This window comes from Budorcas taxicolor, chromosome 15 (genome assembly GCF_023091745.1).
Source record: "Budorcas taxicolor isolate Tak-1 chromosome 15, Takin1.1, whole genome shotgun sequence".
In the NCBI taxonomy this organism is placed as follows: domain Eukaryota; kingdom Metazoa; phylum Chordata; class Mammalia; order Artiodactyla; family Bovidae; genus Budorcas; species Budorcas taxicolor.
Window position 1 is genome coordinate 17194014 of NC_068924.1, and position 26704 is coordinate 17220717.

Sequence of the window (26704 nt, forward strand, 5' to 3'; positions counted from 1 at the left end):
ACCCGGGTCTCCCACATTGGAGGCAGACGCTTTAATCTCTGAGCCACCAGGGAAGATATTATGTACCCCTTAATATGATACATTTAAGAAGAGTACAAAAATCAGTTCTATGGAATTGTCAAAAATTAATAACTGAATAACTTATTCAAATGAGAAAATTCTAGACAATCCCTATTTGAGGGGCAGTCTACAAATAACTGGCTACTATTCTTTAAAAGTATCAAGATCATAATACACACACACAGACCTAGGAATTGTCACAGATTGAAGGAGACTAGCAAAACTAACAACCAAAAACAGCATGGGCTTATAGATAAGATCCTGGAACAGGAAAGAGACATTAGTGGAAAAACTGGTGAATTTCTAATAAGGTCTGTAGTTAATTCATAGCAGTAAATCAATAATGTTTTCGTGGTTTTGATAGTTGTGCTATAGTTATATAAAAAGTTACCATTTTAGGAAATGGGATGATGTATTTTTGGGCATGCTCTGTTATTTTTACTTTTATGTGCTAAAATGAAAGTAAAATGTAAAAAAAAAAGGATATTATGAAGAATGCCTTTTTTGTGGGGGAAGGGGAAGCATCAGTGGAGATGATCGTATGGCATTTTCCTCCATTAAACTAATCAGGAAGTTGAATTAACAGGGTTTCTAACATTATACCATTCTTTCATTTTAGGAATGAACACAAAGCCCCATTTTTAATGGATAAAAATTTATATCCCAAAGGGATTTTGACATGTATAGCCAATAAAAGTTACTCTCAAGATTTTTCTCTAACAGTTTTTTATATATTAAGTGTTTAAATTTTATGTTTAGTACATAATCACAAAAATATTTTTAGGATCCCCTTATAGATTTATCCTAATGTAACTTTCATTTTAATCTCTTTGTTATCAGTACAGCAGATTTTAATAGATGAATCAAAGAAAAGTGAGTTATGTTGTGAATTGTTTAAATAGTTGTTTTAGATATTTTGAACTGGAATCTCTAGGCTAAAAGTTTTCAGTGAAGGTAGTATCTACTTCTAGCAAGTGTGAATTTGTAGAGGCATTTTAATGTTCAGTGGTCCCGCTGGCCACTCATGCAAGAGAAAATCTTCTTTATACTTATTTGAATCTAGAATTTTATTTTGTTTTACTTATAAACCAAAACACTTTTGCATGATACTAGTAATACACCTCATTTCTAGATGTGATATTATTTTATAAATTAAAGAATGGTAATATATATTTTGTTTGAAATCTTAAATTTTTTTCACTGTTGGATATTTATCTCATCTATAGTAATAGCGCTCATGTTATTTGAGTCACCAAAGCACCTGTGTTGAATTGAAGTTGGGATCATGTATGCTGCCAGTTTGTCCCTCCGGTTTGTGACCTGAGAGGAGTCTTGCCCCACTGGTTTTAATTAGCCTCACGCTAATTGGCCTAGTTTGGGTTGAGTGCCCAAACTTGGATCATACGCTTTGTGTGTAAGTGTGTCTTTGTACACATGTTGCAAGCATGCTTGAGTCATCAGTATATATGTGTTTGTAGTAAGTATTATATAGTGATAACTTGACTCATCTAGAAGATAACCCATTTAGCAACTTTACCTACTTGCAGTTCAGTGGAGAACCTAGAAAGTAAGTTAGGCCAAGAGTTCTGAGCAGCTGCATTGTATTAGATGTCTGATAGGCCTACTTCAGCTTTTACTTATAGGAGAGCAACTTAGTCCCACCTAGATCCAATTATACACACAGTTCTAGTAAGATTGATTATCACTGGATAGGCCTGTGGCAGATGAGCAAAACTGAGTAAAAGGCTTCAGAGCTCTGCTGCTTCAAGAGGCACTATTGACCGTGAAAAGTGACACTTAACAGTAAGAAAAGAATGAGAAAAAAACAGTCCCTCTAAACTGATGTTGCCATTCCTTCAGAAAATTTTCACACTGTTGGATTAAAAGTGTGGCTAATATTGTAACATTTTCCATTTTCTCCAAATTTAGAAATTTTATGGCAGATTTACTGATTATTAAGTAGATTAGAGGGCCTGGGACAAACTGTTAACAAAAGCGTGGCATTTGCCTACATTGTAGCAAATGTAGCAGTGAGATTATTCTCCTTTTATGTGAAGTATACAAAGTATTTCCTTTTATATATCAATCAATGCCCAAAAGAATGAGAAAAAATATAAAAGAAAATAACTTGAAAAAAATTTTTTCTAAGGCTACTAGTATTTTAGGTGATAGTCTTATATACCTTGGTTTTACCTGAAGTCATATGTTTATTATTTATTATGCACCTGAACTATGTCAAGCCTTGTGCTAGCAAGGATAAGAAGATAGAACTGATTCCTGACTTCAAAGTAACACTAGAATTAAATGGAATGATGGAATAGAGAGAGTGAAATGGTGATGGCTAGTCTTCATTTCTTCACAGTGACCAAAGCTCTGAAAGGGAGGCAGTGTGTTACACTGATTAGGGGCATACATGTTGGAAGAAGGTGAGGAGTTTAATTCCATTGTCATTTTACCACCTGTGTGCCCATTATCAATTTCTTCAAATTGTAGAGTAGAGTAATACCTACTTGTGTTTAATGCACTACCATATCAAAACATTTAAGTGCTGTGCCTAGCATGGTAGTTTTTACTTTTAGTGCTGTGGTTTACAGAAGTTGCTTACTTATTCTCAGACAGAAACTATTTTACTACATATGCAAAACATTGAGTAAAAAACTGAATTAGCAACAAGGTCACAAGTCATAAGTTATTAGCATTAAAGTACTTGTTAACCTTCAAGTATTTAAGTATATTAAGGGTGGTATTTAAGTATATTAAGGGTGGTATTTAAAAAGTCAAGGTGAGTCTAATTGGCTTCATTGGTCTATAGAGAGTTACTTGTATAACTAGTTTAGAAATGAAGCAACTTAACACTGGTTATAAAGGTTTAAAAAAAAAAAGTTAATTTTGAGAATAGCCATACATGGAATAAATGAATTCTTGAATACATAATAGATATCTTTGTATGGTTAACGACCTGATAATGATAAAGTAGAATCTTAAGGTGGAGTAATGTAGAATAATTTTTAATTTGATGACTATTTTATAGCTCAGGGAAAAGCAAATTATTACTTATATGGAATTACATAACAAAAGTCAGAACTGTTCCTATTGCTTTCATTAAACTTCAGTGAAGTAGCATTAATTGTGCAAATTGAATACCACTAAAAAAGACTCTACTATGTCAGTTAGCCTACCTATCCAAACTTTCATCTTCACAGACCTATGCATTCATTCATTCAACAAATACTGAGTGCCTGCTGTGTTTTATGGCAGGCATCATCTTTGAAGAGTTTTGCTATAAAGGAAGGTAAAACATCAAGCACATTGATAGTTAAAGTGTTTCACCTTGCAGACCTCTGGGGAGATTGCTATGGATTTAGAAGTTGTGCTCATCTCAGGCAAAATACAGGAATTGATGACATATGGCAAAAAGTTTTTTTCTTCACGGAAGCTAGCAAAAGGAGACAGAAAGGGAATACAAGGTGAGAGAGATGGTTTATCACTATCCTTTCCATTCAAGATGTATTTTTCAAATAACCAGTATATACTCAGGGTTGATTCTGTTTGTAGGACTTTGGTAAATGATGGGGAGAAAAATACAAAAGAGCAATAACATGGTCCCTGCCCTCAAGGATCTGACCCTCTTGTGATGGCAAGACTCTTTGGAAATAAGCAACTGCCCTTTCTTCTTTTTGCCTATATAAAGTAGTTTTCTAAAGGATTTTTCAATACACAGGGATCTATACCAAAATTCTTCTCTCTCTTTTTTTAAAAATTGTTTGCTATGAAATTTTTCAAATATTTACAAAAGTAGAGAAAATAGTGGAATGAACCCTACTCCAAACTCAGCCAGCAGATTCAACAATGATCACTGTTTTGTAATACTTACTTGGTTAAGATCTCTTTTTTCATTTCTCTCCTTTTCTCTTTTCCTTTTCCTCCTTTCTTACTCTTTCTTTTCTTCCCCCACCTTCCTTTCTTTTTAGCATGCAGGATCTTAATTCCCTGACCAGGGATCAAACCCAGGCCCTCAGAGTGAAAATACAAAGTCCTAACCATTGGACCACCAGAGAATTCCCTTTTTTCTTTCTTCTCTTTTTTTCCAAAGTTTAAAAAAATTATGATGTACATTGCTATGCTAAACACGTCTGTATTATAACATTATTTTTAATGCCTGTATGTGTTTCATCATATATATGCACTATAGAAACCAGTTCTCTACTGGTGGGAATTTTCATTATTATTCATTATTATTATAGTTTATTTTTTATGAATAGTTCTTCCTGGAATATATTTACATGCTTATATCTTACATCCTTCTATATTTTTGACATCTTTATGCATACATCTTTCTTACATGTGGCATTCTCTTGGAATGGAATTTCCTGGAAATGAGATTGCTGAAGCAAAGAGTATGCACCTTTTACAGACTGCTATATAATACCAAACTGATTTTCAGAAATATTGTTGTTCTTATTTCCATTAACAGTATGCTTATTTTTGCTGATCTGAGTTTTGTCAGTCTATTAATTTTTCCAATTTCCTGGTATTGTAGATTTTAAGATTTTTTTATGTGCATTTAAAAATTACTGGGGGACTTGCCTGCCAGTCCAGTGGTTAAGACTCTGTGCTTCCAGTGCGGAGGGCGTGGGTTCCATCCCTGGTTGGGGAATTAAAATCCCACATGGTGTATGGCATGACTAAGAAAATAAGAAGAAGAAAAATCACCAATGAGGCTGAGCATGTTTATTCTTATTATGAACCATTTGTATTTCTTCTTTTGTGAGTTCAGGCTACTCTTTTATAAGCATCACTTTCATTTTTTACTTATTTATTCAGAAACCATAATATCGTTATTTTCAAGGCCCTTCACAATTTGGTCCTAAGTTCTTTTTCCAACTTAATATTATCCAATAAGTCATTCTATCCACTAAGAAATAATTCCCGATTCATATACTTCATTCTGTTCATTTTTTTTCTTGGATTCATGTTTTGTTTTTTTTTTTTTGATTCATGTTTTTAAGTATTGTTTTACTATTCTTTTCTGCCTATTCAAATCCTTCAGAATTCTTAAAGCCCATCTTGCAGTAGTCTCTCCAAATACTCTAGCCTTCATCCATTTTCTCCTATTTGAATTCCCACTGTATCTATTGTTTCTACAACTTGATTTAGTAGCAGATTATAGGCTGCTTTATGTTGTTTATCAAGCACTGTGGAGTGGACAGAGCACAGTCTATCCTTGTGAAGTTTATAGTGTAATAATAGTGTGTTTATTGTATGTACATATAGTACATACAATACATACAACTATATACTATAGTTGCATAACCCCAACTGTATTGTGAGAGTATTGAGCATATAAACCATGTCTTATCTTCTCTATTTCTTACAACACTTGACTAATTTCTGAGCACATAGCCATTACTAAGTATATACTTGCTCTCTAATATAGTATCAAAAGTCATAGGCTTAGAGTCACGTACCTGACCTCATATTACAGCTCAAGATCTTATGAACTGTATAACATTTGAAAGTAACTTAGCCTCTCTAAGTGTATTTGCTCATATGTTAAATACCTGCTTCATAAGGTTGTCATGGGTTAAATGACATATTGGTGTTAATCAGATGATGTATGTAAAGGATTTAGCACAATCTTTGGGACAGCATAGGTTCTCATTAAAAGATATTAGTTATTTTAATAGTTTGTTTAACTTTTCAAGCTAGAAAGTGCTTCAGTAACCTTTCTGTTTTTTCATCAGTAACCTGTTACATCCCTAATTCCTTTCATCTAAGCAGTTACCAAATTCTGCTCAATTTACTTCAGCTATCTTGTCAATGTAGCCTCTCTTTATTTTATTTATTAATTCATTTATTTTTTTGGTTGTACCAAATGGCTTGCAGGATCTTGGTTTCTTGATTAGGAACTGAACCCAGGCCCTTAGCAGTGAACGGCTGAGTCATAACCATTGGACCACCTAGCCTCCCTCTCCTTTTAATCCTCACTGAAACCTATAGTAAGAAATACATTTTTTATTATAACTTAGTATGTTCTTTGTTTATTTACTCATACCTGAACCAAAATTATGTGAAATAATATTCATTGTTATTATATATGAAGCACTCTGATATTTTTGTTGTAGTTCTGTTCTGTATTATTTTTAAAAGAAAAGCTGGTCACAGTCACTAAAATATTTCACAACAAACAGGTTGAAACACATAACCAGATTTTTTGGTGCCTGCAGACTTTGGACTACTCCAGGACACGACTAAGCGACTGAACTGAGCTGAACTGAGAGCTAGCTTATGTTCAAGTGTAAATTTTCAGTGAAATAGAAAACAGATGATTTTAGAAAATAGAGTTTATTTTAGAAAACAGAGCTTATTTTGGTTGCACTTTTTTATTCATTATAAGAATAAGTTATATATAGTTAGATTTATCTATTCTCTGTTGAAGGTGGGAGTGTCCTGTTGTACATATTCCAGAGCCAGTGTAGAATGAAATTACTCAGTAATTGGGTCAGAGCTTCCCACCTTGGCAGAAATTTCTCAACCACTTCATATATCTATTGCTTTTCTTAGGATATAATTGACATACATGGACTTTAAAGTTATTAGCATAATTCTCAAAGAAGGAGGGACCTAAAAACTTTTATTGCAGAAATTTTTTTAACATTTTAAGAAATAGAAACAGTGGTATAATGAATCTCCATTCCCAAATTCAACTTCAGTAATTAGCAACATTAAGTCAGTTCTAAGAGGAATTTTTAGCAAAGAACTTGTAAGGCACATATAATTCCCTTTCCTTAATACAGATAGCTGATCTGTTTTAAGAAAAAGAGATACATCAGCCTTAGTGTACCTTGTGTAGGTAATCACAACCTATTCATTTTGGTACCTGCAAGGAGAGTAAAAATATATGACACAGAGGAGTAGTGATGGAGTGGGATGGATTTTCCTGAGACCCAGCCAGAACGTTAGACCCTGATCATCTTACTTAGAATCTTTCAACAGCCTTGTTTGTTAGTCTCCCTACTACCACTCAGTACTACCTACCTTGCTGCTGTTAGACTGATCTTTTAAAAATGACTTGGTGGGGGAATAGAAGTTCATTACATTTATCTTCTGTTTAAAACCTTTCATACCTATAGAATGGGCTTCCCTGGTGCCTCAGTGGTATAGAATCTGCCTGGCAATTCAGGAGACACGGGTTCATTCCCTGGGTGGGAAAGATCCCCTGGAGAAGGAAATGGCAATTCACTCCAATATTCTTGCCTGAAAAATCCCATGGACAGAGGCGCCTCATGGGCTACAGTCAAGGGGTTGCAAAAGAGTCAGAAGCAGCTTAGCAACTAAGCAGCAACAACAACCTTTGAAGTCCCAAACCTTAGATCTTTATTCGTAATCTCGCTCCAGTCTACCTTTCTAGCTTTCTCTCCTATTATCTCTTCACTGCCATATTCAGTTTCATATTCTTAGAATAACCAATCCATTTTAAGACTTATATTCACTTTTCAGGATCCAATTTAAATTTCATCAGGTGGATGAGACCTTTTTAACTACCCAGAAAAAAATGATAGTTCCTTTGTTTGTATGTGTGTGTTTTGCCACTTAACTGAGTTTATTTATTAAAGTTTGCCCTTTATAAGATAGTGATCTTCTCCAAATCTGAGGTCATAGCTTTCTTTTCTTGGTATCCTAACACTTCTTTGGTGCCCACAGCAGTGATACCTACTATGAGTTGAATTGAATGTTCATACTTTTAGAATTTTAGCATCTAACTTCAACACAGGTTCTCTCCAGATAAGAGTTCATTAAAGTTTGTTTGTTTTTTAATTTAATTTTGTAGATTAAATTTTTTTTCCCTTCCCTCACTGGGGACTTTTACTGAAATTTCTATAGAGAACCTGAGTTCCTAGGCTTTTGCTTAAGGGGGAGTATATTTGGTAAATGAATATAGAGTATCCATCTTCATCACTCCTCTAATAAAGGTAAGTAAAATCTACTTTCAGTATACTTAGTTTTTTGCTGTTGTTCAATAATGTGGTTTTACGGAACTGTAAAGCAAAATAGAGTGGAGTAGATTTGTGCCTTATTTGTGCTTATAATAGCCTTGACCAATTTTTGATATATTTCAGCTTATGGAATGCTGTGTAAATGCCCTGGTGACATCCTTTAAAGAGACTATCTTAGCAGAGTGCCAAGGCATGATCAAGCGAAACGAAACTGAAAGTAGGTAAAACACTACATGAAGTTATCATACTCTTTTAATAGGATATCTTTGAAGCACATCACTTTAAATACATTACAGTTAGATCATTCTTTTATACATAGGTACTTTCATTATGGCAAACTGTGTAAAGAAAAGGATCAAAATATTTAGCATAGTTAGAAATGCTGTAAAGAAGATTATGAACTTGTATTTTAAGCATTTTTTTCTCCTTGGGTATCAGTATGTTTGTATGTGCTCATGTACATTTCAATTTGTTCTCAAAAGTAAAACTCTGCTTTTAAAGGCTAATTTAAATGATAAATGTACAGTATAGGATAGAACTAGGTAATTTGACTTTTGTGTGGAACTGTATGACAAATATTTTTAGAAAGCAATAAAACTCCCTGTGTTGGTAATCTTGATCCCTCTCCCCCATAAAGTTATATTTGGGGATGTAGAAAGTACATTAATACCAAAAGAAATACATACCAAAAAGAAAAAATACCCATATCCTTACTGCTCAGAGACAACCACTTTTAACATTTTGATGTATTGCTCTCTAGATTTCATGTTATAAAATTGCAAGGTCCTATTTAATCTAGTTGCATTTGAAGTATGTATTTCAGTTCACTTAAATCTGTACATTCTTCAGAAGTATTTTTGTAGTAAAAGCAAGTTTCTCACTTGGTACAAATGAAATATTTGAATTTCTGTATGCCAGACTAAGTAGCGTCCACTGATCCAAGGTGGGGGTTAACAGGAGAAAGTTTTATAAACTGAAAAATTCTTTATGAATACAGTTTTATATTATCTTATTACTCTGAATAATCTGAGGACATGATTATTTTACCCCTTGATGTTGCTGTGTATCATGTGTTTAATATTACATCTAACTTATGAAATGTACTTATCTTCTGTGTAAACTTTTGTGTTTCTTAGAATAAATATTTTCCATTTTATTGAAAGTCAGATGACTCACCTTTAAGAGGAGTTGGGTTTTACAGTATGTGATCACTTTTAGAGTTTCTTTTAAAAATAATTTGTGTCAGACTGAGAAGGTAGGTCAGGCAGTTATAGTATTATGCTTATGCTTATTATAACAACTCCTAAACTAATTGTACTCGCAGAAAACTGTTAAAGCTGTCAACTTCCAACTAATATTTCCCCACACTCTTATTATCATAGGCATTCTAGATCCATGATACAAATCAAAGAGAAAATCTATTCTGATGGATGAAATGATTACATGAGTATGTCCTATCCTTTCAGAATTACATTTAATGTTTTCATTGATGGACAAAGTTCCTAATGGGATAGAACCAATGTTAAAAGACTTGGAGGAGCATATCATCAGTGCGGGCCTGGCAGATATGGTAGCAGCTGCTGAAACTATTACTACTGTAAGTTTTCCTCAATGATAATAATAGGTGTATATCATGGTTATTTTGTAAATGCAGGATCAGGTATTTAAACTAGTAATTGATGGTAAAACAGTGATGTTGGAACACCTTTCCTAAGAAAAAAATATTTCAGAAAATTTTCCAAATTTTAAAGCTATAATGATTTATTAAAATTATGTTTATATTTTCTTATTTTCTTTATTTTTTAGGACTCTGAGAAGTATGTTGAGCAGTTACTTACACTATTTAATAGATTCAGTAAACTTGTCAAAGAAGCTTTTCAGGATGACCCACGATTTCTTACTGCAAGAGACAAGGTAATATTCCTGTATGTTAACACTGTTGTCTTAAGTTAATTGTAGTAAGAAACTTTCATCATTATGCTATTAAACTATAAAGTAAAAAACCTAGCAACTCTTATTTTTCAACAGTGGAGGGCAACCATATTACATATGATTTCTTATATGCTTTTGCAAGGATTGGGTATGGTTGTGAACCAGAATTTAGCTAGAAACTAGCTCTCTTCCTCATTTTTTCAAGAATGTTTTCCTCTTTAGAATATTACTGATTATTGAATTCCTACTCATCCTTCCTTAAGACTCAGCTCAAAGTACACTTCTCTGGGAATTTCCTTGATACTCTGCCTCCTCCCACATCCTGTCCCAAGCAGAGTTGATTTCTTTGTCCTACTTCCTTTCCTACGGCTCTTATGAGAGTTATATCACATTTATCCCTGTTTTCCATACCTTATTTCCCATCGTTATAGTCTAGGATAATGATAATGAAACATAATATTATCCTTAAAGTTGTACCTTTTTAAATGTCATAAACCTATCACTAGAAATTACCGTTAGTTTTTCCACTCTTAAACTACCTTTCCTTACTTCCCAAGTGAAATATTTTTCTAGACTCCAAAAAGACAATCAGCTTTCTCCAGTAGCTTTTTAAAAATCACTATGTTTAGATAGATAAATGGATAGAAAGGTACATAGGTAAATAAAATATGAAAGGGATTTAAGGGAGTGTGGAGGTAATAAGGTGGTTGGAAATATTAAATTGGCCTGCAAAGGCTATATTTATTTATTTTTTTAATTTTTATTTTTACTTTATTTTGCTTTAAATACTGTATTGGTTTTGCCATACATTGACATGAATCAGCCACGGGTATACATGAGTTCCCAATCCTGAACCCCCCTCCCACCTCCCACCCCATATCATCTCTCTGGATCATCCCCGTGCACCAGCCCCAAGCATCCTGTATCCTGTATCGAACATAGACTGGCGATTCGTTTCTTACCTGATAGTATATGTGTTTCAATGCCATTCTCCCATATCATCCCACCCTCACCCTCTCCTACAAAGGCTTTATTGAGGTGACATTCAGATTAAGATTGAAGTTGATTAAGAAATAAGTCACCTGGTTGTCTGAGGGAATAATGCTTTAGCCAGAAGGGACAGCACTTGTAAAGACTCTAAGGCAAGACTGTGCCTGTCATATTCCAGAACCAGAGAAGAAAGAAATCATTGTGGCCAGAGTGAATTGAGTGAGGGGGAGAATAGTAAGAAATCAGAAATGAGTAGTCAGGGATAACAGGAGACCAAATCATCATAAGACTGTGAGAGCCATGGTAAGGAGTTTTATTTCTGAGTAGTGTAGAAACTCATAGAAAGATCTTAAACTAAATGACAGGATCTGACTTAACATTTTATCAGAATCACCTGTCTTGCTACAAAAAGAAGAGGCTGAAGGACGAAGCAAGAATATGGGTTAAGAACCAATTTAAGTAATTCAGTTAAATAATGATGGAAACGCGGCCCTAAAGGATAGTAGGTGGAGGTGGTCAAAAGTTGTTGGATTTTTAATGTGTTGTGAAAATAGCATATACAGGACTTGATACTGGAATCAGATGTGGAATGTGAGCAAAAGAGATCAGTCAAGGAGGACACTCAGAGTTTCTGATCAGTTAAAAGTATATGCTTGCTGAGGTGAGGGAAGATGAAGACTTTGGAAGAAGTAGGTTTCGGGGAGATGCTTAGAGACTAGAAACTCTGTTCTGGACAAAGTTAACTTTGAAATGTTTATTAAACATCCATATGGCAACATCAGATCTGGAGCTTAATGGAGGGGGTGGGCCTGCAAAAATAAATTTAGGACCTTCAGCATATAGATGGTTTTTAAAGCTCTGACACTGCCTATATATAGTCTTCAAATTAAGAGTGAGGGTAGCAAAGAAAGAAACCCAAGGATTGACCTGGGGCATTCTAAAGTTAGTTATTGGAAAAATAGGAGCCATCTTTCCTGAGGAGAGAGGAGAATGCTATACTAGAAAACAAGAGGGAAACACTCTTTGCAGGAGGAGGGCACGGTTTACTGTTTTCAAATCCTGCTGACTGGTCAGGTAAAATAAGGATCTAACCGACTGTGGTCTACATGGAGGTTGTGAATGACTTTGACAAGAATGATTGATTGGAGTAGAAGTGTTGAAAGCCTGATTAAAACAGTTTCAAATAAGAATGGTAGTAGTGAAATTAATGACAGTGAGTTAGATAATTCTTCTAGAAGTTCAGCTTAATGAGAGACAGAGAAATATGGGGCAGTAGCTGAAGGTGGACAAAGCCAAGAGAGAATCTTTAAGATTTAAAATAATATATATGAATACTGAATACTGAGGCTATAAAAATAATGGAGAAAGGGAAAATTGATGATGCTGGAAAAAGGAAATTCTGATTACTTAGGTTTTCTCAATGAAATAGGAGGTCATATCATCAGCTGAGAATATGCATAAGGGAGGAAATACTGGATATTTGAAGAAAAAGGAGGTGATATGAAAATATTTTCTAGGAGACTGTGTGGACAAGAGAAAATGTTATGGTTATCAGGCCGCATTAAGACCTCACTTGAGAATAATGATAATCATAACATGACAAGACCATGTTGAAATCATTAACTTGAAAAATTCTATCAGGCCAGATACATCATTAAAAAAAAGCTAATTTGTATTTTTTAGAATTACAATAATTCCTTTAACTGTATTTTAAGTATTAAAAATAATGTTCATATCTTATTTTATATTATTTGCAGGCATATAAAGCAGTTGTTAATGATGCTACCATATTTAAACTTGAATTACCTTTGAAGCAGAAGGGGTAAGTGTTTTAAATCATGTTTATAATTCTTGCATTTTACAGAGTGTGTTATATGTTATTGGATATGCATATGCAAAGTGCCCTATTTCCCTAATCCTATGAGCTTTATTTTTTGTTTTTTTAACTGTTATGATTTTGCTGCCTTTGATTATTAAAAATTCTGTCTTTATTTTAAATTTTATATTATCTCCTCTTGTGACCAAAGAATGTTGACCTTATTTTTTTAAGTTAAAAAAAACACTTTTGTTCTTTCAGATTCTTTGCTTGTTTTTTCTTCCTCATTATTCACCAGTTACTTTATAACCTACAAAAGCATAGAATAGGACTCTCTTCACCATGATGATTAAAAAAAGAAAAATTGGAACTAGTCCAGTGGCTAAGCCTCCACACTTCCAATGCAGGAGACTCAGGTTTGATCCCCTGGTTAGGGAGCTAGATCCCACATGCTGAAACTGAGAGTTCGCATGCCACAACTAAAGACTCTGCATGCTGCAACTAAGACCTGGCACATCCAAATAAATATATAAATATTTTCCAAAGGGATATAAATTTTAATGTAAATGTTACTATTTTTTTAAACTCATTGTTGGTGAGTTCTCATCTCAAGTAAGATAGATTTATTCATGCTAACTACTGTTATAAAAAATCTGAAAATGAAAATTAATGATCTATTAATTAATCTGAGCTAGTTATAGTATCTTTAGAGTAGTACTAAGTAGCACTAAAAGTTAATTGGAAAAATGATCTTTTGTAATTTTAAATAAATTATACATAACTTTAAAATACTTGAAAATAGGGCTTTGTTTTTTGTTTTGTTTAAATCATTTTCATTTTGTCTTTTTTATACCATATAAGTTATATAAGTACTAGTACAGTGGAAGACACCTGGGTCATACACTTTTATAGTAACTGGCATTGTTTAGAAGGGCATTTGTTGTGTTCTCTTTATAAATATGAAACATATAACCCTGCATCTTGGAGATTTCTTCATATAAATACATAAAGGTCTTCCTTATTCTCCCGTTTCCACCTTTTTTCAATGAAAATATTCAGACTTAAGAGTAAAAGTCTCCTCTGTTGCTTTATTAAATAATGTATCTCCCTGTATATCCATCAGTTAACTTTTTCAGTGCATTTCAAAAGAAGTTGCAAACATCAGTAACCATTACTCCCTAAACATTTTATCATGCAGTCATTAATTGAATATTATGTTTGTTTTGAGATAAAATTGACCTACAGTCATATCCATAAATCTTATGTTTTTAATTTTGTGAGATCTGAGAAATGCCTACATCCCTATTAAAATAAACATTATTTTCATCATCCTTGAGAGTTACTTCATGTTCATTCCCAATCAGTCCCACCCCTATCCCCACCTTCTTCCAGAAGGCAACTATTGTTCTGATTATTTCAACATAGGTTAGGTTTGCCTGATCTAGGCCTACATAGAAATTGAATTCATAAAATAGTGTATTATTTGTGTAAAACTTTATTTCAACTCAGCATGGTGTTTTTAAGATTTATCCATGTTTTTGTATGTCACAGTGGTTGTACTATTTCACACTCCCACTAGCATATGATTTTTTCATGTATTTCCCACCAGTTTTTCATGTATTTTTTGGTATTCTTATATTTTTTGAGAATGAGGATTAAATGGTATTCTCATACATCCAGAATGACTGGATGTATGTTCCGTTATCTCAGTATAGTTTTGCTTTGTTTTATTAACTGTGTTGGGTCTTAGTTGAGGCCTGCGGAACCTTGTGTTGCAGCACACAGACTCCAGTTGTGTGTGGGCTGCAGCATGCGCAGCCTTCAGTAGTTGCGGCCATGGGCTTAGGTGCTCCGAGGCTTGTGGGACCTTCGTTCCCTGACCAAGGATCAAACCCAGGTCCCCTGCATCGCAAGGCAGATTCTTAATAACTGGACCACCAGGGAAGTCCCCTAAGTATATTTTTGATTCCCGTTTCCCTCATGACTATTGATATTGAACAGTTTTTCATGTATTTTTTGGGTATTCTTACATTTTTCTTTATAAAGTGTTCAGATTTTTTGCCTGTTTATTAGTGAGCTCTGAGTTCTTATATATTCTGTATATCAGTCCTTTGTTATATGTGTGCTTTTCTTTTGTGGATTCTGTTGTTTTATCTAGGAAACCTCTGTCTACATCTACCACTAGGACAAGAAGATAATCTTCTGTTTTCTTTTAGAAGCTTTGTAATTTGTAGCTTTCACATTTAAGTCTAAGAGCCACCTTAAATTGATACTTGTATATAGTGTAAATTAGGGGTTAAATTTCATTTTTTTCTTTTCTGTATGGTGGCCAGTGGTTTCATCACCACTTATTGGAAATACTTTCCATTCCCCACTGCATTGTTTTGGTGCCTTTTATGAAGAATCAAGTGACTTAAAAATATGTATGTTTTTCTAGACTTTCTATTGTATTCCAGTGAATTAAATGAATATCCTTAGGCCATTTCAAATAGTTATGATTAATAAAGTTCTGCGAAAAGTCTAAGTCAGCTGGTGTAACTTTGTTCTTTTTTTTTCTTGAGTGCTTTTGATACTCTAGTATTTTGCTAGTATATAGAAATATGGTTGTTTTTTATAAATTGGTCTTATATCGTTACCTTGTTAAAGTTACTAGTTCTAGTAGTTCTTTTATAGATTTCCTAAAATTTTCTATGTAAAAAATCATGTAATCTCTGAATAAAAGAGTTATTTCTTTTTATGGTTTGACCCACTGGATAGGATCATAAGTACAGTGTTGAATAGAAATAGTGAGAGTGGGCATCCTTAATATTTTGTCTCTAAGTACAAAGTTAGGTAAGGATTTTTCATAGGGATGCTTTTTATTCATAATTTGCTGGAAAGCTTTGATGATGAATGGGTGTTGATTTACTGTATGCCTTTTGTGTGTCAAATGACCATAAGGTTTTTCTTCCTTATTATTTTTTCTTTTAAGTAGTTTTATTTATTTGGCTGTGTCAGGTCTTAGTGGCAGCATGCGAGATCTTTCATTGCAGTGTGTGGGCTCAGTAGTTGCAGCACATAGGCATGTGGGATCTTAGATCCCCAACCAGGGGTCGAACCGGAGTCCCCTGCATTGGAAGGTAGATCTTAACCACTGGACTGCTGGGGAAGTCTCTTTCCTTACTCTTTTGATGTGGTGACATACATTGATGGGTGTTGGATTGCTGAGGATTGTTAAAGAAAGATTTATTTAAAGGAATTGGCTTATGTAATTGTGTTGTCTTGTGCTTAGTCGCTCAGTTGTGACCAACTCTTTGCAACGCCATGGACTGCAGCTCACCAGGCTCCTGTGTCAGTGGGGATTCTCCAGGCAAAAATACTGGAGTGGGTTGCCATGCCCTCCTCCAAGGCATCTTCCCAACCCAAGGATCAAACCCAGTTCTCCCACATTGCAGGCGGATTCTTTACCATTCAAACCACCAGGGAAGCCCCTCATTGCTGTGTAATTGTAAAAATACAGTATTAGTTGCTCAGTCGTGTCCAACTCTTTGAGACCCCATGGACTGTAGCCCACCAGGCTACTCCGTCCATGGGATTTTCCAGGCAAGAATACTGGAGTGGGTCACCATTTCCTTCTCCAAGGGATCTTCCCAACCCAGGGACTGAACTCCAGTTTTCTGCCTGTGGGCAGACTCTGTATCATCTGGTAGTTCTGGGAGTTGGCAAATCTGAAGTTTGTTGGGCAGGCTAGCAGGCTGGAAATTCTTGGGCGGGAGTTGATTTTACACTTGGGACAGGATTTCTTCCTAGAAAGAAACCTCAATTCTGCTTTTTTTTTTTTTTGAAAATTCATATATATATATATATTGGAATATAGTTGATTTACAACATGTTAGTTTCAGATGTACAGCAAACTGATTAACTTATACATATATATATACCACACAATTGGACTCATCTCACATGCTAGTAAAGTAATGCTCAAAATTCTCCAAGCCAGGCTTCAGCAAATTTGTGAACCGTGAACTTCCAGATGTTCAAGCTGGTTTTAGAAACAGCAAAGGAACCAGAGATCAAATTGCCAGCATCCACTGGGTCATCAAAAAAGTAAGAGAGTTCCAGAAAAATATCTATTTCTGCTTTATTGACTATACCAAAGCCTTTGACTGTGTGGATCACAATAAACTGGAAAATCCTGAAAGAGAGAGGAATACCAGACTACCTGACCTGCCTCTTGAGAAACCTGTATGCAGGTGAGGAAACAACAGTTAGAACTGGACATGGAACAACAGACTGGTTCCAAATAGGAAAAGGAGTATGTCAAGGCTGTATGTTGTCACCCTACTTATTTAACTTCTATGCAGAGTACATCATGAGAAACGCTGGGCTGGAAGAAGCACAAGCTGGAATCAAGATTGCTGGGAGAAATATCAATAACCTCAGCTATGCAGATGACACCACCTTTATGGCAGAAAGTGAAGAAGACCTAAAGAGCCTCTTGAGGAAAGTGAAAGAGGAAAGTGCAAAAGCTGGCTTAAAACTCAACATTCAGAAATCTAAGATCATGGCATCCGGTCCCATCACTTCATGGCTAATAGATGGGGAAACAGTAGCTGACTTTATTTTTTGGGGCTCCAAAATCACTGCAGATGGTAATTGCAGCCATGAAATTAAAAGATGCTTACTCCTTAGAAGGAAAGTTATGACCAACCTAGACAGCATACTAAAAAGCAGAGACATTACTTTGCCAACAAAGGTCCATCCAGTCATGGCTCAGGTTTGTCCAGCAGTTATGTATGGATGTGAGAGTTGGACTATAAAGAAAGCTGAGTGCCGAAGAATTGATGCTTTTGAACTGTGGTGTTGGAGAAGACTCTTGAGAGCCCCTTGTACTGCCAGGGGAGAGCCAACCAGTCCATCCTAAAGGAGATCAGTCTCGGGTGTTCATTGGAAGGACTGATGCTGAAGCTGAAACTCCAATACTTTGGCCACCTGATGTGAAGAGCTGACTCATCTGAAAAGACCCTGATGCTGCGGAAGATTGAAGGCAGGAGGAGAAGGGGACGACAGAGGATAAGATGGCTGGATGGCATCACCGACTCGATGGACATGGGTTTGGGTGGACTCTGGGAGTTGGTGATGGACAGGGAGGCCTGGCGTGCTGCGGTTCATGGGGTCGCGGAGTTGGACACGACTGAGCGACTGAACTGAATGGATATATATATATCCATTCTTTCTCAGACTTTTTCCCACTTTGCTTATTACAGAAGATTGAGTAGAGTTCCTTGTGCTTTAGAGTAGGTCTTTGTTGATTATTTTCTATATGCATGTGTGCATGCTAAGTCATAACAACTCTTTGCAACCCTATGGACTGTAGCCTGCCAGGCTTCTCTATCCATGGGATACTCCAGGCAAGTGGGTTGCCATTTCCTCCTCTAGACAGTCTTCCTGACTCAGGGATCAAATCCACATCTCTTATGTCTCTTGCATTGGCTGCTGGGTTCTTTACCACTGTCACCACCTGGGAAGCCCCATTTTATATAGAGTAGTGTGTATATGTTTGTTCTATAATTTTGTCTGGTTATTTTTGGCTGTGCTGGGTCTTTGTTGCTGTCTGGGCTTTTCTCTAGTTGCAGTGAGCACAAGCTACTCTCTAGTTGTGGTACATGGGCTTCTCATTGCAATGGCTTCTCTTTTGGGAGGACAGGCTCTAGAGCGTGTGGGCTCAGTAGTTGTGGCTCTCTGGCTCTAGAGCACATGCTGATTAGTGGTCTTGCATGTGCTTAGTTGTTCTGTGGCATGTGTGATCTTACCAGACCACGAATCAAACCCGTGTCTCCTGCATTGGCAGGTGGATTCTTTACACCTGAGCCACTAGGGAAGCCCAGTAGTGTATATATGTTAATCCTAAACTCCTGACTTATTCTTCCCCACCCACTTTTCCCCGTTCAAAACAATGTTTGTTTTCAAACTATGATTCTGTTTCTGCTTTGTGAATAAGTTCATTTGTATCTTTTTTTTTTTTTTAGATTTTACTTGTAAGTGGATTCATATGATATTTGTCTTTCTCTGACTTTCTTCACTTATATGATAGGTTCTAGGTCCATCCATGCTGCTGCAAATGGCATTATTTTGTTCTTTTTGTGGTTACGTAATATTCCATTGTATACATGTACCACATCTTATTTATCCATTTTTCTGTCAGTTCAGTCACTCAGTCATGTTGGACTCTTTGCGACCCCATGGGCTCCAGCACGCCAAACCTCCCTGTCCTTCACCGACTCCCAGAGCCTACTCAAGCTCATGTCTGTCAAGTCGGTGATGCCATCCAACCACCTCATCCTCTGTCATCCCCTTCTCTTCCTGCCCTCAATCTTTCCCAGCATCGGGGTCTTTTCAGATGAGTCAGCTCTTCACATCAGGTGGCCAAAGTATTGGAGTTTCAGCTTCAACATCAGTCCTTCCAATGAGTATTCAGGACTGATTTCCTTTAGGATGGACTGGGTTGGATCTCTTTGCAGTCCATTCCTCTGTCAATGGGCATTTACTTAGGTTCCTTTCATGTCCTAGCTATTGTAAATAATGCTGCAGTGAACGTTGGGTTGCCTATATCTGTCGAGACTAGCTCGACAAGCAGGGTTTCTGAAAGCACGATACAGTGAGAGAATGAGAAACAAGACACAAGAATTTAGAGAAAAGCGAGGATCAGGGGACCAACACCGCTCCAAGGTGAAGGTGCGGAAACTGAATCCAACCCAGCTTGATTATACTTTCAACCGTGAATGAAAGAATAAGCAGGGAATTAAACTATAACTCATGTGGCCTTCAGGGCCAAAGAACAAAATGATCATTAACCATTGAGTAATTAGGAAACAGTAATCAATAACAAATCAGTAGCCAATACTCATATTCTTATCTATAGATTTTCCACCAGATACAGTAAACATGTGACTCTGAGATGCCACTTGAGAAACAGTCCGGGATCCATTTTCCGACCCCAGGATCATATCTTGTTTTCAAGATTATGAACTGTTCCCTCTGGACTTGTTCCAAGAGTCTCATGCCTTATAGCATCCAGTTTATCAGTAATTATAAATTTATTTTGCGGCCCTTAACGGGGCCCTCTTTTCTTTTATTCTTCCTGTCTCCTACAGTATCTTTTTGAATTATGTTTTTTTCTGGATATATGCCCAGGAGTGGGATTACTGGATCATATACTAGTTTTATTTTTAGTTTTTTAAGGACCGTCCATAACAGTTGTACCAACTTACATTCTCACCAACAGTTTAGGGGGGTTCTCCATACCCTCTCCAGTATTTATTGTTTATAGACTTTTTAGACATTAAAAAAAAATCATTTTATTTATTTATTTGCTGTGCTGGATCTTTGTTGCTGCACAGGCTTTCCTCTAGTTGGAGCAAGCAGGGGCTGCTCTCTAGTTGCGGTGTATCAGCTTCTCACTGTGGTGGCTTCTCTTGTTGTAGAGCATGGACTCTAGGGCAGCTTGTGGGTTCAGTAGTTGCGGCTTCCAGGCTCTAGGGCACAGGCTCAAAAGTTGTGGCCCATGGGCTTAGTTGCTCCATGGGATGTGGGATCTTCCCAGATCAGGGGTTGAATCCATGTCTCCTGCAGTGGCAGACAGAGTCTTTACCACTGAGCCACCAGAGAAGCCCTATTTGTAGACTTTTTGATGCTAACCCTTCTGACTGGTGGTGTGATACCTCATTGTATTTCGATTTGCATTTCTCTAATAATTGGCCATATTAAGCATCTTTTCATGTGCTTTTTGGCTATCTGTTGTTTTTCGAGAAGTGTCTGTTTAGATCTTCTGCCCATTGTTTGGGCTTCCTTGGTGGCTCAGACAGTAAAGAACCTGCCTGAAGTGCAGGAGATGCAAGTTCGATACCTGGATCAGGAGGATCCTTTGGAAAAGGGAATGGCTGCCCACTCCAATATTCTTGCCTATGAAATCCCATGGACAGAAGAGCCTGGTGGGCTACAGTCAGTCCATAGGGTCACAAAGAGTTGGACACGAATAAATGACTTTCATTTCACTTCAGTTCACTTCACTCTTTGGCTTCCCAGGTGGTGCTAGAGGTGAAGAACCCGCCTGCCAATACAGGAAACATAAGAAACGTGGGTTTATTCCCTGAACTGGGAAGATCCCATGGAGAGGGCATGGCAACCCACTCCAGTATTCTTGCCTGGAGAATCCCATGGACAGAAGAGCCTGGTAGGCTATAGTCCATAGGGTCACAAAGAGTCGGACACAACTGAAGCAACTTAGTACACATGCATGCCCATCATTTGATTAGGTTGTTTGTTGTTTTGATATTGAGCTGCATGAGCTATTTGTATATTTTGGAGATTAGTCCTTTGTCAGTCACTTCATTTGCAAATATTTTCTCCCATTTTGTAGGTTGTTGTTTCCTTTGCTATGCAAAAGCTTTTAAGTTTAATTAGGTTCCTTCCCCCCCGCCCCCCAATTCTATGAGGTAGATCCAGAAAGACCTTAACTGCAGTTTATGTGGTTCTGCCTGTGTTTACGAGTTTAATAGTGGGCAGTCTTACATTTAGGTCTTTAATCCATTTGAGTTTATTTTTGTGTATAATGTTAGGAATTGTTCTAATTTCATTCTTTTGCATGTAGCTGTCCAGTTTTTCTGGCATCATCTATTGAAAAGACTGTCTTTTCTCCATTGTATATTCTTGCCTCCTGTGTCATAGATTAATCAACCATAGATGCATGGATATATTTCTAGGCTTTCCACCCTGTTCCATTGATACATATTTCGGTGTGTGTATGTTTTTTTTTAATATCAATATCATGCCAGTACAGTATTGTTTGATGACTGGACTTTGTAGTATGGTCCAGAGTTAGCAGGAAGCCTGATTCCTTCAGCTCCACTTTTCTTCCTCAGGAAACATTGAATTTTTTTAAGGAAACATTTAACCAAGGTTGAATTCTTGGCGTAAATTCTACTTGGTGATGTTGTATTAATTCTTTTTGTATATTCCCTGGATTTAATTTGCTTATGTTCTGTTAAATATTTTTGTTTATTTTGGGGAATGATTTACCTCTTTCTGGCCTTTGTGCCTTGAATAATTATCATTTTTGTGATATCTTTATTGTTTTCTGATTTTAGGATTATGTTGGCCTCATAAAAAGGGTTGAGAGTTATTCTTTCCTTTTGTATGATTTTAAAAGAAATAGGTTAATTGTTATTACTTCTTCCTTAAATGTTTGGTAGAATTCACTGGTAAAACCATTTGGGCTGATAGTTTTCTCTATGGGCAGATACTGACTACAAGTTCAATTTCTTTAATAGATACAGGGCTCTTCAAATTTTTAAATTTAATCTCATTTTAGTTTTGGTTGTGCTTTTTAAGGCATATTTTTTCTCAGTTGTCAAAATAATATACACAAAGTTGGAAGTTTCATTATGTTTTTCTCTTTGAAAATATATTAAAACTTTTTTTCTAGAACTATTTGAGAGTAAGTTGTTCATTATTCCAAGTACAGTTGTGTATATTTTCTACAAATATAATCCCAATACAGCTATCAAAATAATTAAAATTGACTTTGATGCATAATAACCATCTACTCAGATCACTAAGCTTAGTGACCATATTGTATTCTTTGTAGCAGAAGGATCCAGTACACAATTGTGTTTCACATTTAGTTGTTGCATTTCGATGGACGTGAGTTTGAGTGAACTCCGGGAGTTGGTGATGGACAGGGAGCCCTGGCATTCTGCAGTTCATGGGGTCGCAAAGAGTTGGACATGACTGAGCGACTGAACTGAACTGAACTGACCTTTTCCTTTGGTCTGGAACCATCTCTCCTTTGACTCTTGTTACCTTGACATTTTTGAAGATTACAGTCCAGATTTTTTGTGAGATGTTCATTAGTTTGAGTTAATCTGATGGGTTGGGTTTTTTTGTTGTTTTTTTTTTTTAGATTCAGGTTTGCATCTTTGGCAGAAGTGAAAGTCTATTATTCTTACTGCATTTTTTGGTTTTGTTTTAGCCATGCCACATGGCTTATGGAATCCTAGTTCCTCAACCAGGAATTGACCCTTGTCAGTGAAAGAGTGGAGCCCTAACCACTGGACCACCAGGAATTCCCTTACTGCATCTTATCTAAATGACGGTGCATGATTTTGATTTATTGCAGTATCAGTTTTATTTAGTTTGGTCACCTGATTAAGTTGGTGCCTGCCACACTTCTCCACTCAGTTATTTCCTTTTCTTTTTGTAATTAGGTATTTGTTGACAAGTACTTTACAACTGTGTAAAGATTCCATCAGTTCAGTTCAGTTCCGTTCAGTCACTCAGTTGTGTCCGACTGTTTGTGACCCCATGGATTGCAGCACGCCAGGCTTCCTATCCATCACCAACTCCCGGAGCTTGCTCAAACTTATGTCCATTGAGTTGGTGATGCCATCCAAACATCTCATCCTCTGTCATCCCCTTCTCCTCCTGCCTTCAATCTTTCCCAGCTTCAGGGTCTTTTCAAATGAGTCAGTTCATCACGTCAGATGGCCAAAGTGTTTGAGCTTCAGCTTCAGCATCAGTACTTCCAATGAATATTCAGAACTGATTTCCTTTAGATCCCATCATTGTTTGTGAAATTTTCAGTTTGTACATGGATTTATCATCTCAGTATGGATTCAGTTTACTATTACTATATTTATTCAGTGGGTTCTCTTCTTTTTGAGGCAGGGTGTTGTGCCACATGGCTTACAGGATCTCAGTTCCCAGGCCATGGCAGTTAAAACCCTGAATCCTAACCACTAGACCACCAAGGAACTCTCATTTTGTTGTTGTTATTGTTCAGTTGCTAAGTCCTATCAACCTTTTACAACTCCGTGGACTGAAGGATGCCAGGTTCCTCTGTCCTCCACTGTCTGCCAGAATTTGCTCAAATTTATGTCCATTGAGTTGGTGATGCAGTCTAACTATTTCATTCTCTGCCACCCTCTTCTCCTTTTGCCTTCAATCATTCCCAGCATCAAGGTCTCTTCTAGTGAGTCGGCTCTTCACCTCAGGTGGCCAAAGTATTGGGGCTTCAGCTTCAGCCTCAATCCCTCCGATGGATTATTCAGGTTTGATTTTCTTTAGGATTGACTGGTTTGGTCTTCTTGCAGTCCAAAGGACTCTCAAGAGTCTTCTCCACACCATAATTCAAAAGCATCAATTCGTCAATGATCAGCCTTCTTTTTTGTGGTCCAGCTCTCACATCTGTACATGACTACTGGAAAACCCATAGTCTTGACCATACCGACCTTTGTCAGTAGTAATGTCTCTGCTTTTTAATATGCTGTTTAGATTGGTCATAGCTTTAACTCCCAGGCAGCAAGTGTCTTTTAATTCATGGCTAGAGTCAGTGTCCTCAGTGATTTTGGGACCCAAGAAAACAAAATCTGTCACTGCTTCCACTTTTTCTCCATCTATTTGCCATGAAGTGGTGGGACCAGATGCCATGATTTTAATTTTATTCATGTTGAGTTTCAGGCCAGCATTTTAACTCTCCTCTTTCACCCTCAACAAGAGACTCTTTAATTCCTCTTCTCTTTCTGTTTTTAGAGTGGTATCATCTGCATATGTGAGATTGTTGATATTTCTCCCAAGAGTCTTAATTCCAGCTTGTGATTCATCCAGCCTGACATTTTGCATGATGTACTCTGCATAGAAGTTGAATAAGTAGGGTGACAATATACAGCCTTGCTGTACTCCTGTCCCAGTTTTGAACTAGTCAGTTCTTCCATGTCTGGTTCTAACTTTTACTTCTGACCCTTATACAGGTTTCTCAGAAAATGGGTAAGGTGCTCTGGTACTCTCATCTCTTTAAGAATTTTCCACAGTTTTTTGAGATCCACACAGTCAAAGGCTATAGCATAGTCAGTGAATCAGAAGTAGATGTTTTTCTGGAACTCCCATAATTTACTTTTATTTTTTATTTTCATTTTCAAATTATCCTAGGTTTCACAGTGGCAACTAGTTTCTGAGTCCTTTTAACAGTAAATTCTTCCTTTCTTTTTGGCACATGAGGTTTCCAGATTCATTTTGCAATTTACGTTGTCTGGCCACAGGATTAGCCATTTTGACAACTCTGACAAAGTCCTAGTTGATTTTAGTGGATGTTGGTATTTAGAGAGCAGAATCTGGTGCTGGGTGTATTCATTGGTATTGTTGCTTCACTGGTCTGGTCCCCCGCAGTTGGCAAACTAGGGTAGGGATGCACAAAAGCATTTTAAACTATAGAACCTGGCCTTGTTTCTTTGTGGATACACGCCCCACCCTGCTAAGGCTCTGACTCCCCCAGCTGGGCCACTGCCAACATGAATGCCTTCCTCATCCAGCTGGAGCCTTAACACTTCCCCTTTTGCCTTCCCTTTGCATGGACATCCTCCTTTCTTATTTGTTCTCTCGTACTCCATGCCTGGCCACTCCTTCTCATCCATATACCCCTTGTCTGTTGGTTTTTTGCTTTTTTAAAAAAATTCATTTATTTAGCTGCACCAGGTCTTAGTTGCAGCATGTGGGATCTAGTTCCCTGACCAAGGATCGAACCTGGGCCCCCTGCATTGGGAGCTGAGAGTCTTAACCACAGGACCAGCAGGGAAGTCCCTGTCTGTTGGTTTTTGACACCTGGATGCTACTCCTTTCTAGTGAACGTCTAATTTGCCAAGCTTAGGCTCTAACACCAGAGAAGGCAATGGCACCCCACTCCAGTACTCTTGCCTGGAAAATCCCATGGACAGAGGAGCCTGGTGGGCTGTAGTCCATGGGGTTGCAAAGAGTCGGACACTATTGAGCGACTTCATTTTCACGCGTTGGAGAAGGAAATGGTAACCCACTCCAGTATTCTTGCCTGTAGAATCCCAGGGACGGTGGAGCCTGGTGGGCTGCCATCCACGGGATTGCACAGAGTCTGACACGACTGAAGCGACTTAACAGCAGCAGCAGCAGGACTTCCAGGTGGTCCATTGGTTAAGAATCTGCCTGCCAATGCAGAGAGCACAGGTTCGATCCCTGGTCCAGGAAGATCTCCACATGCCATGGGGCAACTAAGCCAATGTAAAACAACTACTGAGCCCACATGCGTCAGAGCCCATGCTCTACAACAAGAGAAGCCACCACAATGAGATGCCCTCATGCTGCAGCTAGATAGTAGCCTCCACTCCTTGCAATTAGAAAAAGCCTGTGTGCAGCAGCAAAGACCCAGCACAGCCATAAATAATTTTTTTTTAAGTAGAAGTAAAATTAATCATTCCTGAGTTTATAATTGGAAGGGGAAAAAAGTTACATCTACTTCATTAGACAAAAAAATTTTGCACATGCATGTTTTATACACATACACAATATAATTATGTTGTTTTGTTATGTTGTGTACTTACAATTTCCGATAATGGTTAAATTTTATATATATATACACAATTTTTAAATGTTGAGTTTAAATATATTTACATATATAGCTTAGAGAAGTAAAGAATAAAAGACTTTCAAGCATAAAATACAATACACTGGTTTTAAAGTTCTGTTGGGAAAGTGAAATAGTGATATAAGTTCATTGTCTAAGGAAAGTTTGTTTAAAGTTTTTTTTTTTTAATGGATAATGATAGATATATCACTGTGAAATTTAGGTTACATTTTATATGTTTCAAAGAGTAAAGTAACAGTTTTATTTTAATCTTTTTAATTGATGTTCTGAGTCAGGTCAGTAAAAAGCAGAAGAGGATATTGTGTGACATCTTGCTGATAAGTTGAACACTGAGTGCTTTAAAAAAAATTTTTAATTGTTAACTTATAAGTATACAAGGCTTCCCTGATAGCTCAGTTGGTAAAGAATCCACCTGCAATGCAGGAGACCCTGGTTCTATTCCTGGTTCAGGAAGATCTGCTGGAGAAGGGATAGGCTACCCAC

The 26704-nt window shown here is 36.8% G+C and overlaps 1 protein-coding gene across 1 annotated transcript in view; it reads left to right on the top strand.

Moving 5' to 3' along the window:
* The window catches only part of CUL5 (cullin 5), a 123644-nt gene that overhangs the window by 77626 nt on the left and 19314 nt on the right, over positions 1-26704 (top strand). The window contains 4 exon segments of the mRNA XM_052652802.1: positions 8181-8274; positions 9524-9654; positions 9864-9971; positions 12737-12801. Coding sequence (XP_052508762.1) covers positions 8181-8274; positions 9524-9654; positions 9864-9971; positions 12737-12801 — 398 coding nt within the window.